The sequence below is a fragment of the Coregonus clupeaformis genome, unplaced genomic scaffold, assembly GCF_020615455.1.
Source record: "Coregonus clupeaformis isolate EN_2021a unplaced genomic scaffold, ASM2061545v1 scaf0327, whole genome shotgun sequence".
Classification (NCBI taxonomy): Eukaryota; Metazoa; Chordata; class Actinopteri; order Salmoniformes; family Salmonidae; genus Coregonus; species Coregonus clupeaformis.
In genome coordinates this window covers 420,486-434,735 of record NW_025533782.1, presented here as the reverse complement: position 1 = coordinate 434,735, position 14,250 = coordinate 420,486, and the positions used below count along the sequence as shown (strand labels likewise).

The 14,250-nt window shown below is 40.4% G+C and overlaps 2 protein-coding genes and 1 long non-coding RNA gene across 4 annotated transcripts; 1 reads left to right on the top strand and 2 right to left on the bottom strand.

Moving 5' to 3' along the window:
* Positions 1–427: 427 nt before the first annotated feature.
* Positions 428–5,602, bottom strand: LOC121572580 (the record flags this gene model as incomplete). Its single annotated transcript, XM_045214864.1, has 18 exons — positions 5,469–5,602; positions 5,007–5,050; positions 4,690–4,767; positions 4,479–4,544; positions 4,279–4,365; positions 4,015–4,092; positions 3,812–3,898; positions 3,633–3,731; positions 3,394–3,498; positions 3,045–3,143; positions 2,875–2,922; positions 2,671–2,751; positions 2,383–2,556; positions 2,046–2,104; positions 1,566–1,635; positions 1,389–1,478; positions 851–943; positions 428–528 (listed from the first exon to the last, which is right to left on the bottom strand). Coding segments are annotated over exons 4-18 (1,307 nt in total), but the record flags the coding sequence as incomplete, so codon positions are not given.
* Positions 5,603–10,761: 5,159 nt separating this feature from the next.
* On the bottom strand, positions 10,762–13,037 carry LOC121572987 (E3 SUMO-protein ligase ZBED1-like). Of its 2 annotated transcripts, XM_041885028.2 has the most exons (4): positions 11,959–13,023; positions 11,533–11,636; positions 11,301–11,379; positions 10,762–11,208 (listed from the first exon to the last, which is right to left on the bottom strand). In XM_041885028.2, exons 1-4 carry the CDS (start codon positions 12,356–12,358, stop codon positions 10,853–10,855), a joined length of 939 nt encoding a protein of 312 aa, XP_041740962.2. In that variant the 5' UTR covers positions 12,359–13,023; the 3' UTR covers positions 10,762–10,852. The 2 variants fall into 2 exon arrangements, with proteins under 2 accessions (XP_041740962.2, XP_041740963.1); XM_041885029.2 differs by lacking the exon at positions 11,301–11,379 and having other exon boundaries at positions 11,959–13,037.
* A 624-nt stretch (positions 13,038–13,661) lies between these two features.
* On the top strand, positions 13,662–14,250 carry LOC121572128. The gene is made up of 3 exons (XR_006658546.1): positions 13,662–13,906; positions 14,014–14,125; positions 14,214–14,250. It is a non-coding gene; the product is annotated as an uncharacterized LOC121572128 (long non-coding RNA).

Here is a 14,250-nt window from a genome sequence, read left to right as displayed (position 1 = left end):
CAGATACTGTATATTTTTGAAAGAATAATATATTTCCCTTGACAGAGTAATGCTGAATGTAAAAATGGCTCAACTTACCCCACTCTCCCCTACACATGATGTAACATTTGTTTACGATTGACAGATAATGTTTAAATGCAAAACACTTTATACAGATAATGTTTAAATGCAAAACACTTTATTTTGTGATGGGGCCCTCAGCTCAGTTTGGGAACCTTAATCCAGGCTGGACAGCAGGAACTCAACCTGTATTTCTAGATTCCCCATCACCTCCCCAAGAGCCTCTCTGGGCTTTCATAGATTGACTCATTGAGGTTGAAGATGGATTCTAGCCATGCCTTCATCTGGCCCTGTTGACAACAGACACATCATCAACTATTATTGAGAGAGAGAGAGAGAGAGAGAGAGAGAGAGAGAGAAAATGTACACGAGGAGGTAGAAGTTCTCAGCAGCCTCTGTCCAGGCTCCTCCAGGAGGGTCAATCCTCATTATGACTTGCAGGAGCAGATAAAGGAAGCTACCAGGCTTCTGGAGAAGGAACAGGGACATGAGTGAGTGTCTACAGATCTGATATGACAACAGTGTGTATAGCATAGATAAACAACAGGATGTTCCATTCTTAGGGCCACTTACAGATATAGGAAGAGATGTCTTTCCTTCTAGAAGGCTTAGTAGAACGAATTCATAAAAAACATCTGCGAAGTTGATGCGGTCGATCTGAAGTCAAACAAATAGGATAATTACATAATCTTCATTGACAAGCACTTTAGAAAGTCTCATTGAGTAGATGTTAGATGAGAAGACGGTGCCTGCAGCTAACGCTCAAGCTTGCATGTAGACCTACTCCTACGAGAGCCATCTCCTGCTCTAGTCGCTCCCTGTTTGCTGGCTCATTAATGAAGTTCACCAGTAGGTCGTAGGCCTGCTGAAACTGCCTCACATCCTCAAAACAAAACAATCATAAAATTCCTTAAAACTTAGATCATAAACTCAAAGATTCAGGTCTGTAATTCAAAGGGCCTCCGAATGTTTGGCTAGTATGACGTTGAAACTTTTCAACTAAACCCTATGAATCACTGTTGCCTAAAGGTAACCCACTGTGCAAGAACTGGTTGAATCAATGTTGTATCAATAAAAATGTCAATGTGATGATGTTGAATCAAAGTGGGAAACTGATTGGATTTGAAAGAAGTCATCAACGTAAGGGGAATTTCGTCTTTTAACCTAAATCCAATTACGTTAATTTTGGGGGGGATTTCACATTGAATTCACATTAGTTGACAACTCAACCAAATGTAAATCAAAACGAGACGTTGAAATGACATCTGTGCCCAGTGGAAACTATATATCTGGTCTGATGAACGTTGCACAATTATGTAATTGGTTACCTGCTGGTTGAGCTCGGATAGTCCACTCAACACCATCCTCCCAGCGTGGGTGAGGTAATTGAGGGAGGTACTGTCTGAGGATGTCAGAGCCTGTGAGAACAAGACAGTGCATTTACAAATAGTCCAGAAATGTTCATGAAGTGAAATACAAAAAGTGCTAAATTCACATTTTCTCACCTCCATAGCACGTCTGATACCGGCCAGCCTCAGAGAGAAGTTGGTTGTCCCTTGGTTTTCAAAGTAACGCCTGTAAATAGAAATGTTCAATAACAAATGTTCAACCTAAGAAGCTAAAACATCAGTGCCATGAAATTAAGAAATAATTTTATGTTAGCCTATATTATAACTGCAGGATTCAGAAAGACCATACCAATGTAGGATCTTAATTTGATCACTCTTTTGTTGCTGAGAATTTTCCTGCACGGCAGGAAATGCAAACTTGTAGCGTATTTGGAATTTTCAAGTTTGTAATTTCCACTTTGAAATTTTAGACTCGATTTGCCCTAACGAAAAATGTATCCTGTTGCTGCAGGATTATTTTCCTGCTGTAGCAAACTGTCTCAAATTAAGATCCTACATCTGTATAACTACAATATTGGGCAGATTATTTCAAAGCAAAGGTTTTTACTATAGATGAACACATGAAAGCGAACCCACCGCAACTGGGGCACATCTGCAGCATTATTTTGCTCCTCCACAAACTCCTCCTCAAACTCCTAAAACAGACATCACATTAACTTAAACTCTACTAAACTGCAACATCAACTGAAGCAGACAAAACATTCAGTGACATCATAACAATACTTTCATCTTGACCTAACAACTTGACCCTTGACAGACAACACAAACCTATCGATACCAAAACAATGACACACACCTGTACACACAAGTACAAATGAAATAAGAATTATTGACTGTAGAAAGAGTTTTACCTGAGGAGTGCTGTCAGGGGTCTGGTCCTGGTCCTGGGTGGAGTGGTAAGGTGGAGGGGGACTGGGAGGGGAATCGGAAGGAAAGGGGGAGGCGGAGAATTCTGGGGGAACTGGTGAGAGGAGCCAGAGGACGGCTCATGAGGGGTGGTGATGATGTCAGAGGTGGAAAACTGATATGCCATCATCTCATCCCCCCTCTCCTGGTACCCCTCCACTGTGGTGGAGATATCCACCTGCTGTTTAACACACAACATGTGACACTGTCAGCCCAACACTGAAAACCACCATATTGAAAACCCCTCAACCAAACACTGAAATAAATCATAACACAGAGAAACAACGGGGTGTACCTGGGCATCCTCATAATAGGTGAACTCAGACCTCCTCTTGACAAGGCAGGACATGAGTCCATGGATCCTTCTACCAAGGAACTAAAAATGAGGCAAGAGATTAGAACGTGTAATTTCATTTTCTGTCAACATGTATTTATTCAAATAGGTAAATGGACATTTGCCACTTTACATTTTTTTCTGTGAAAAATTGCCTGACTGTACCTTAATACCAGTCAGCTTCTTGTTGGTGAGGACCACCTGGACGAGACCCTTTAAAAGAGACAGAGAAAAATTACATTTCATCCAGAAAATATAAGTAGACATATAGCATGTGCGTCATTTGACACAAATCAGGTGCATTTGAGACGAAAGACCAGTTGAGAATCTCTCACCCATGGGTCCAGGATTTTTTCCTGGATGACTCTGCTCCACCACAGCTGCTTCTCTACTCCCCTCACAATGCACAGGTGATGCATGTCCTCTTCATTTTGCTATAAAGAAAAAACTCCTTCAGTCTCCAGACCTCTCTCTATATGTTAGCTGTAGATGTCTATAACATTTGGCAGGTGATTTCAGTTCTGAGTATAATCCCTGGCAGTGATATAGAGCCCACATGATGTTCGTACGACAAGTTTCCCCTAGGTTTCAATTAGGGACAGACATACAAAAGAAAACCCAGAGACAATTGGGAGTTCAAATACACAGGTGTGTTCATAAATGTTAAGAATATGTCTGAAGTACCTGCACTCGTCCATAATGGATATTCCAGTAATGGAAATGAAACGAACCCCAGTTCCCAACCAGCTGCAACTTCTCATAGGGAAAACCAGAGTCTTCCCTATTTGGCTGAAAAACAAAGACATCCCCTAATTATAGAGATTGCTCTGTGATTAATAAGACACACAATTGTGGAGATAGAGGACATGGTAATGTGTACTATTACTAATCAGCTATGACTGTCTAATAATGTGATTGACTACCTGTGAATGGCTATCTGAAGGTGCTGACAGTTCGTCAAGCACTAGCCTCCCAGCTTCAGTGAGGTGAATGGTAGGCTCCTCAATAACCAATTTGGAAGTCTGTGAAAAAAAGGGAACAGGGTCAAGTAAATTCTCCCTATAAGATCAGATGAGCTTTGGTTAATAATGTGTTTGGTTACCTGTGTGTTTAACACTGCAAGCTCTGTTACCAGCATTCTCCCAGCACGAGTTAGGTAGTAGACTGGTTTGGCCTTGGAGAAGACAGGCTATGAAGACAAGGGAATATGTTTTTTCATTATGTGGTTTTATAGAAAACTAGTGACTTGATGTTAATCTTTAATATCCTCTAAAGACCAGAGAGTATCAGAATGGATAGACTCACAAAGATAGGAACACACAAGGGTCCAGACCAAGGGATTAAAGCCAGACAGGACCGGTGCCCAACCTCCTCATCCACATACTAAGGAACAAGACAGGATTAAATTAAGAGTCAGTTTGAATGATAGACAGGTAGCCTATAGGACTGACAGACTGGAATAGGGAGGATCGCAAGAGGAGGCCACTGCATGATAGATTCTGAGACACTACACAGGTCTGTGTTGAAAGGTTAAGGAAACATCTGAGGTACCTGCATATGAATGGCTACCTGTTCATTTTGAGAGGACAGTTCCTTCCATACCATCCTCCTAGCAGGAGTGAAACAGATGAAAATGGGCTGCTCCACTGTGAATATCTGTGAGAAAAATGAGGGAACGAACATCAAAGTATTTCACTACCGTAGTGGATACTGAAGGTAATCCTGCCTATTAGATCAGATGAGCTTTGTCCAATAATCTGCATGGTTACCTGCGTGTTTAACACTGCCAGCTCTCTCACCAGCATCCTCCCAGCATGGGTAAGGTAATATGTTGGCTGCAGTTATAAAAAATAGGGAATATGTTTCCAGAAATGTATTTCCATATTGTTCTTCAGAAAACGTCATGTTTATGTTTAAAGTACATAAACCAGTTTTAAGACCAGAGAGAAGACCAAAGAGTATCAGAATGGATGGACTTACAGAGCTGGGAACCCACAGAGGTCCAGACCAAGGGATTAAAGCCAGACAGGGCCGGTGCCCAACCTCCTCAACCACATACTAAGGAAGAAAATCAGAATGAATTTATGAGTCAGTAAAATGACAGTTTGAATGACAGATTGTTATTGAACCAATCCTGCTAATGAAGCAGTATTGTTATAGCCTGGGTGCCAGTCTGTTTCAGCTCTCTGTCCACTCCTTATGGGATTGTGATGCCAATATCATATTGCCACGCTGGAATTGGCAAGAGAGCGGAAAGACTGGCACCCAAGCTATTGATAGGCCTGCAGCATTCTTACCTGAACAAGGACTGGGTCCTCCTGGTCCAGGGTGGGCTCATTATCTTTATGAAAAACAATAAAGGATTGTTTTCTCTAAGTTTAAGAAATACTAGCTACAAGACACCAGACATCTGTCCATGTAGTTAGGCTGATCATATATTTACTTGTGTTTTATATTGTATGACATCATATGTATTTATGTATCTGCATAATGTACCAACATGTTCAATTAAACCTAAAGCAAGGGGTTTGGTTTCAAAGGAGCAAGTTTGTTTGTTGTTGTTAATCTAGGGCTACACTGTAAAAAATGTCATCACCATGATTGCTACCTAAATGACACCCTATTCCCTATTTAGTGCACTACTTTTGACCAGCGCCTTTTAACCATAGAACTATGGGTCCTGGTCAAAATAAGAAATAGGGTATTGGGTGGCATTTGGGACTATTACTATTTAGACATTGTCAAATATGTAAACTTACCCTCCTCAACCGTGACAACACGGTCCACGCTCTCCACGGTGGCCAGTGCATCCTCACCGATACCGTAATATTTGCTATATGTGGTCCTCTGTAGCTCAGCTGGTAGAGCACGGCGCTTGTAACGCCAAGGTAGTGGGTTCGAACCCCCGGACCACCCATACACACAAAAACTGTATGCACGCATGACTGTAAGTCGCTTTGGATGAAAGCGTCTGCTAAATGGCATATTATTATTATTATTATGAAAGTAGACTGCCGAACCGGTCGCAAACAACAGGTCAGCTGCACACAGAAGCGACCTCTCGCGGAGGAATCTCAGCGGGGTCGCTTTCAACAAACGACTGAACATAGACCTACTCATTATCGCTCTACATACTGCAGTGATTTTGACTGAGTTCAAAACCATCTGACAATTCTTTCTTAGAATTACAGGGTTTTATAGGGACCATTAATACGTCAAAGTATTCCATAAGTCATGGTTGGCTATGTCACAATGGGATGAACATGTTTATCAAACTGATTAAAAAACACTCAACAGTGACATCAATTAAATTGAATTTTGAGCATGATTTGGGAGTTTATACAATTGTAAACTATGAAACCATTGTTTAGAGAACAGTAGGAGTATAACCATTTAGAAAATACTGTATCTATGGCTCTGAGTAGGAGTAGAAGGGACAGCGTCACAATGCGCTCGCCATGGTTCTGAAAAAGAAAGTTGCTGCGTTCATCAGCTCTGTGATGTTCTAGGTGGAGACACTCACTGAACCACTCACTTTCACGTTCAAGGTGTCAAAGCGTTCAACCAACATGCATTGGACTAAAACATCATTCAAATAGTTACTAAAAAGCCTACAGATATGTTTTACATTATTATTTTAAATCTCCTGCATAAATCAGCTGAGATAGCCTACTCTTCTCATCTCTTCGCCCTCCTGCCCTGGTGGTTATATCTGAGCGTTTTGATAACTGATTGATAATTTGGATTATTCATATCCAAAGTGAAATGCTGATTGTGTCATATTTATAATGTAGGCCTAGTAGCCCACGTTTCATGACATAACCCTAATCCTAAAATAGACTAAAATTGAAACCCTGGGCGAGCACACAAGCTCTGGCTGTACAGCCGGCAACAATAATACATCCAAAGAGGGTGGCTGTTGAGGAAAACCAGTACACCAACACAAATCTTCATTAGGAGATAAAAGTAATCAGAGGCTAAAAGAAAATGGCAGACAATAGAAATCGAATGCGTATGTTACGGCTGGTTAGTGTTTTAATTACGAAGGACTCCCACAAATCTATTGTCTCTCTAAAAAACTGTAGGCTGCATATTGGTGGTCAAAGTGGTCGAAACGGTGTAGTGATCCTCGCTAATACAGTGAGCCACATTACAATTCTGACCAAGTGGGTTAAATCTGTTGGAGCGATGCGTAGGGTGTTTGCCTTTCACGCATGTAACCTGGGTTCGCTTCCCCGCCCCTTGTTTGCTACACTATTTTAGGAAAGGGACATCTTCATGACCAACAATCTTACTCTAAAAACGTTTGTGAAAAAAGTTTGGTCAGTCTGTGAAAGTTAGAAAAGGTTGGTTAGTCTGTGAAAGTTAGAAACTTCCAGCAGGAATTGACAGTCATCAGTCAAAGTGGTTGGATTATATAGCTACAGTGGTGCTATGGTTCCAAAAGTGCTGGTGATAAAATTAACATAACTGGCATACACATTTCAAAACAAAGCCTATGATCAGGTATGGAGTTTTGGAAATGTTGTTAAACCCAACAGTCTATACTCTATAGCACAAAGTGTGATGACCCCAATGATACAATTGCATGTTACTCTAATTGTGAGATGTGTTACAGTTTACAATAGGCTACTTGGGTCTACTATACCTTCATCCTTTATTAAAGCATTCGGTTGCTAGCATTATCTCCACAAGCAAGGGTATCCTGGGGAAAGACAAATCTTCTCCTCCCAGTAGACTAACTGGATCAAAGCCAGTAGCCTCTAACATTACTGCTAGATAGCCACGTAAACACGAACCTCAGTGGCAGAGCTAAAGCTCATCTGAGATCTTGCATAGGCTGCTGTTTACCATAATCAGGATATTTTTTTACAAACCTTGGCGATACTTTCTTTGTTCTCGATTCGGAAGAAACTTGTCTCTTATGAACATCTGTGTGCAGTTGCAGGTGGAACTCCAAAAAACAGAGAATATTCAGAAAAATATTAAATCCACTTTTTGTATTGAGCGATAAATACCGCTTTCATATGTGTAGATCTTTCTTTTGGTCGCACTGTGGGAAGTGCTGTCATTAAGGCTACTTCTACAAGCGGCCGCAGCCGCTTCGCATAGAAACGACTAGTTACTGCAACGGTGTTGGGAAATGTGAGATGTGCACAGCTAAAATGCCGAGGACTGTGCAAAAGGTGGATTTAATATATTTTTTGTCGAATTTTCTCTAGTTTTTTGGAGTATGCTACCTGTAACTGCACACAGACGTTTATAAGAGACACATTTCTTCCTAGGTTAGGGGTCTATAATTGTAAAATAAATGTGTTTGATTGAATAACTAGCCTAATCTAACTATCGTGGTCATACATCTGGACTCTTCATCATCATCATCAACACTTTGAATTACTAAGGAATATTCCTATAGCAACTGGTTGCTAGGGGAAACGAGACACTAGCATTATCCTCTTGTTGTGAGACTGAGAGGGAGGATTGGAGAAGTGCACGAGGAGGGGTGGGAAGCAGAGAAGACGGAGCATGGTTGAAATTCCACCAAATGGATAAGAAGAGGCAGACAAAGTTTGACACATTTATGTTTTCAGTGGTTGACCGACACGAATGAACGAGTAAACCTTGTTTTAGCCTAGTAAAGTATCACAAATTAATACCTCAGTATTAATTATCCACTGCACGGAATCTCCATGAGGGCACAAGTCTGCATGACGATTTTCGCGTAAAGAGAGGCAGCGCGGGAGAGCTGACTTGTCGCCTGGCAGGTATGTTCTGCTATTTTGAATAAAGCTAGCCATACAGCTAATATACATTTTAGGCTATTATTAATTTCGTATAGCTAACTAAATAAATGAAGCTATCTAACAGCAATGCTGTTGTGGGCTTACACATGTAATAATTACAACCAGGAGCCTATAATGAAGGAAGTCAGCTTTTCAGTCAGTCCTATCATTTATATTGAAAATAGGTTATTATAACACAAGGTAAACACACATTTACAATAATTGTTAGGTCTATGTTATTAGCCAAAAATGTACTGATACAAGTACAGAAACATTCATAGTGTTGGGTTCTATTTTTCTCATAATTGGATCTGTATGTGATAAATAGCTTGGAAGGAATGCATTAATGAGGAGCACTGTACTGATATGGATTGTTTCACATAACCGCCTGTTATTCATGTGGGGAACGTTAGGGGCTAGGATGAGATAAGACTTGTATTTCTCACAGATACGAACACTCTCTCTTTGTTGTCTGTGAAACTGTCCTTGAACGTGGGTACATGGAGTACAGTGGAATGGTGTCTTTTGGGTGCTGACTCCACAGGTTATTATGATAGCAACTTATGCCTGGCAACAGTGTGCAATAAATGGAGAAGAGGAGTTGGGACCAACCCCTGCGCCAACGGATTGGCTAAACCACACTCAGTCCTTTACTCTGATTGGCCAACAGAAGAGGTGGGAACTATCTGTCAGAGTATTTGAGAAAATAACCTGTAAACAGTTTTTTAGTTCTCTGAGTGCCCTGCGTGGTATTTCAGTGGACCCGTATATACGAACCTTCATACTTATCATACATACATTTTGCATATAATAAATTAAGCTTGGATTGAAGATCTCTTGATTCTTATTCCAATACCAGATTTGAATTACGCAATTTCTAACAATAGCCAGAGGCAACCTAGGCTACACTGCAATTAACACTATACTTATTATACACGCTATGTTCTACAGTGCTGATTCTAAGAACAGGGTTAATTCCCATAAAGTATTAGTATCTCTGTCTCTATCACATACATGCATGGCCAAGGAAGATAGGTTGCAGAAACAGATACAAATACAGAGCGATAAGGCGCAAGGGGGACAGGGGAAGAGAATAAACAGTGAGAGGGAAAGAATTGGTGAGTACGCTCTGTCCTGCAAATGCCAGAGCACATCAGCGCCGGAGCTACATCTAGTTTGATGTAAGGAAGTAGCCTACTCGATTGCCTATCCAGGGGCCTTGTATGTGATCAGACCTGTTGAAGGTGGGGTTCGTGTGTGAATGTGAGTATGAAAGTGTGAGTATGTATAGCTGTAAGTATGAGAACGTATCAGTGTAAACTAGGGGTGTAACGATTCGTTTTAACAACGATTCGATTTGTATCACGATTCGTGGTTGTCGATACGATTCAAGGACGATATTGGTTCATTTAGAACGATACGATCCGAAACGATTCAGTGACTTGAAATCGATTCAGTAACCTTTTAGCCAAAAATTCAACCAGTGTGACTGAAATAAATACCTGGATACTGGACAGTGCAGGTGAAGTTTCCTAGATTCCTGTTTCTTGTAATGGAATCAGGTATCAATTAATTATGAATATAAATAAACAAGTAAACAACAATGAATGGCAAATGCATTCACATTTTATTTGAATAAAGTGCAAACAACACTTTAGGTTGAATTAACAGGAAGTTAAAATTGTCTGATCTCATTTTCAATATTCAATACATTTTCAATAAAAGTACAGTAAGTGCAACCAACATTTCAACAGTAGGTTTACCTGCTACTTCTGCTTTTGTTTTTCAACATAAAAATATTACAATATTAATATCAAAAATAAAGTGCAACCAACATCTCTTCAGGTTGAATTAACAGTAGGTTTACCTGCTACTTCTGCTTTTGTTTTTCAACATAAAAATATTACAATATTAATATAAAAAATAAAGTGCAACCAACATCTCTTCAGGTTGAATTAACAGTAGGTTTACCTGCTACTTCTGCTTTTGTTTTTCAACATAAAAATATTACAATATTAATATCAAAAATAAAGTGCAACCAACATCTCTTCAGGTTGAATAAAGAGTAGGTTTACCTGCTACTTCTGATTTTGTTTTTCAACATTACAATACAAATACAGTATTAATATAAAAATAAAGTGCAACCAACATCTCTTCAGGTTGAATTAACAGTAGGTTTACCTACTACTTCTGCTTTTGTTTTTCAACATTACAATACCAATACAGTATTAATATCAAAAATAAAGTGCAACCAACATTTCTTCAGGTTGAATGAGCAGTGGATGAACCTGCTACTACTCTCATTTTAATAAACAAACAATATTCAACAAAAGATCAAGTGTAACCTACTAGGCTACTCTTCAATGACTACAGATTTTTTTCAAAAATATCAACTGATCAACATGATCTGGCTGCAGAACACTTCTCTGTGCGTTCACTATGTCGCCAGCAGTACTAAAAACTCGTTCTGCTGGCACACTGGTGCCTGGAATGCACAGGTACCGTTTAGCAAGGGTGGAAAGTACAGGTAGCTCTTTCTCCTGAGATCTCCACCACTTCATGGCATTTTCAGTCAAAGGCAACGCATCTTTTGCTCGGTACTTTAACACCTCTGCTCTGGCTGTCTCGCTTGTGGATTTTCTTTCTCTTTGGGTGAAGGAATCGCCAAACAGCGCATCTAAGGCTTTCTTCTTACAAGGAGGTGACTCATTTGGAGCTACAATATAAGAAATATATTTCAAAATATAGTCATGTTTCTCATTAATACAAAACAACAACAATCTTTTATTGGTATCACATGAAACACACCTGTGGTCTCTTCATTGAATCCTGACAGCTTTGTGCTTGAGCTTCCCTCGTCTTCCTCCTGATTTCCCATTGCTTGCATCTATTGATGTAAGAATGTGTAACTGTTCAAATTTCTGCTCTGTAATACTGCACACATAAATTTAGAGGAAGATAAAGAACAGATGAGATTTGAGAGAGGACAAATGAAAGGGGAGAAGAGAAAAGAGCAGAGGAAAGAGGAGAGAAGAGTTACCTGGTGGGACACTTCTGCCTCAAAAACCAGTTTTGTGTAGACCTGTTCTCTGTCCTCTTTTTCCAGGTAGGGCAGTTCTTTAAATCGCGGGTCCAACGCTGATGCTGTTTAAAGAACAAGAATATTGCATTCATTGCATTATTAAATTAAGTTGACCTGAAATTGCAAGTGATGACCACCTCCTCATACACAAAATAATCAGAAGATTAAACTTTAGTATGTTTAAAAGAAATGTGGCACAGTGATGATGTAAAGCCACCATGAACTAAGAATTGTATTGCAGATATCTTGTTTACTTTTCCATATGAAAAAACAACTCAAATTCAAACTTGAAAACGCAAAGGTGTGGCATTTTACAAATTAATACAGTCTAATAACCTAAAATATTAACCAAGTTGATTTTAATTAAGACTCCAAATTAATTACCTATGTTGAGAGCATCTTGGGTGCCTCTGTAGCGTGTGGAGAGGTCACTGGCCATCACCCTCTTAATCTCTGCAACCAGGGTTGAGTCATCTTCGCATGGCTGTAGGTGTTTCAGCAGTTTTGCTTGAAGAGGAGCAATTACAGAGAGAGTTGGCTGGTCTTCTTCACACATCACAGTGGTTGCCATTTTGACAGGACCCATCAACTGAACAATGTCATCCATGTTGGCAATATCACTCTCACTCAGCGTGCCTACATCTGTGACCCCCTTTCGTAGATCCTTAGACATCAGAGTTGCCATTATAGCTGGCTGTTGTTCCAAAAAACGTACAAGCATTTCGAATGAACTGTTCCATCTGGTGATTATGTCTTGGATCAGTTTATGTTTTGGTAAATCCATCAGAGTTTGTTTTTCCTATAGGGCGTGACATGCAATCGGGCTGCGGTGAAAATATCCAACAATTTTTCGCACTTTCCCCAACAACCTGGAAGCACGGTCCACCCCCAAACCCTTCTGCGAGGCAAGGTTGAGTGTATGTGCGAAGCAGGTAATGTGTGGATTGAACTGGGCTTCTGCACCGGCCACAATCATATTCCTGGCGTTATCTGTGACGATGGCAGGATTCTTGTCGTAGATTTTCCACTCCATGCAGGCTTCACGCAGTAACGCGCCAATATTTTTACCAGTATGGGCTTCATTTAAAACACTGGTTAGCAGAACAAAGGTCTTCATTTTCCACTCCGGATCAATGTGATGAGAGGTAATTGTCACATACCCTTGATTTGAGCATGACGTCCAGCCATCTGTCGTTATCGCTACTCGTTCAGCTTGAGAAAGCGACAGCTTCACATCATTCTTAGTACTTTCGTACAATGCAGGAATAACCTTTTCTGAGAAGTGTGGTCGGCTTGGTATTGTGTACCTTGGCTCCAATGTTTGAATCATTTCACGGAATCCCGGATTTTCAACCACACTGTAGGGTCGCATGTCTTTGCAGATAAACTTGTCAATTGTTGCCGTGATGTTTTTCGCCCGAGCTGAGTTTTGGCCTCTGACTAAACATGCAGGCGAGACCTGAGGCTTCTGCAGAGTTGACTTTACCTTTCGCTGCTGTAGCAGCGGAACGCTTGCAAAAGGTGCCTGGACGGTCGGTGTTGTGTGAAATCCCATGGCGCCTTAGTAGGTGGTTGGAGAGATTTGTCGTGTTGCCGTTGTACTTTACTTGACCTTTACATATCCTACAAACAGCGAGCGACTTATTTAGAACATCTCCGTCTTTGCAAAAGCCAAAGTGTTTCCACACACTGGACCGCAATGGTGGCTTGATAATTTCTCGCTCGTCGGCTTCTCCTCTGTAGTCCGCCATGCTATGTTTGGTTGTCTTTGCGCCTTTGCGCTGCTGTTGGCGCGATGACGTCACGGATAGGCAGACTGAATCGAGTAATGTTTAAAGCCTTTATCATTAAAAGTGCTAAGAAAAAACATCCATATAAAGTCTGACGTGCTTAAATCCAATGGGTTATTTCCTAGTATCAATACAATCGATTTATTACATTTTAAAACGATGTTAGATCGATATATGTTGTCCAAAAGGCCAACTCGCTGAGCACAGATCGATGTAGTTGGATCATAGGAATATAAATCGATACATCGATGTAGTAGATGGATCGTTACACCCCTAATGGTTATCAATTTTCAATTTCATTATGCAGCAACTACATGGATTGTTAGTCACATACTTGTATTAATGACAACCTCTTGTTTTGTGTTATTTATTGATTGATTCAAGATGAAAATCAGGCCAGGTTCAAGAGACTTGGGCAGACATTCACTGACCCCATGACAGAAGTGTACCTGCTGTTCTTCCAAGCCACCGTACCAACTTTCACTTCTTTCAACTTGCTGCTTCAGAGAGAGCAGTCATCAATATTTTTGTTACATGATGAGGTGGGATTGGATTTAGCAGTTTTTTTCCATTCTGTGTTTCTTGCTGATATCTGCAGGGATCCTCTAAATCAGGTTTCACCTACTATTTTAGTAAATGTCTGTTATAGATGGTGAAATTCGTACGCAAGCTATGTTCCAAGTTTATGGTTCCAGCAGCTCTGCAGTGCCATGAGGAGCCTTGTGAAATTGCCTTTAAAGAAAAGGCAAACCATTTACCAGGTTAGTATTTGACTATTATTATGATCAAACACTGTGATATGTGATATTTAGCCTTGTACCTTATACCGATATGCTGTATCTGTGACAGGAAGAAAGTTGAACATTGGGTTCACAACCAGGGCTAA

Coding starts and splice junctions, on each gene's coding strand:
- LOC121572987 (XM_041885028.2), bottom strand. CDS start 12,358: ATGGATTTACCAAAACATAAACTGATCCAAGACATAATCACCAGATGG. Junction 11,637..11,958: donor CCAAGATGCTCTCAACATAG/GTAATTAATTTG, acceptor TTCTTTAAACAG/CATCAGCGTTGGACCCGCGA. Junction 11,209..11,300: donor ATTCAATGAAGAGACCACAG/GTGTGTTTCATG, acceptor CTTATATTGTAG/CTCCAAATGAGTCACCTCCT.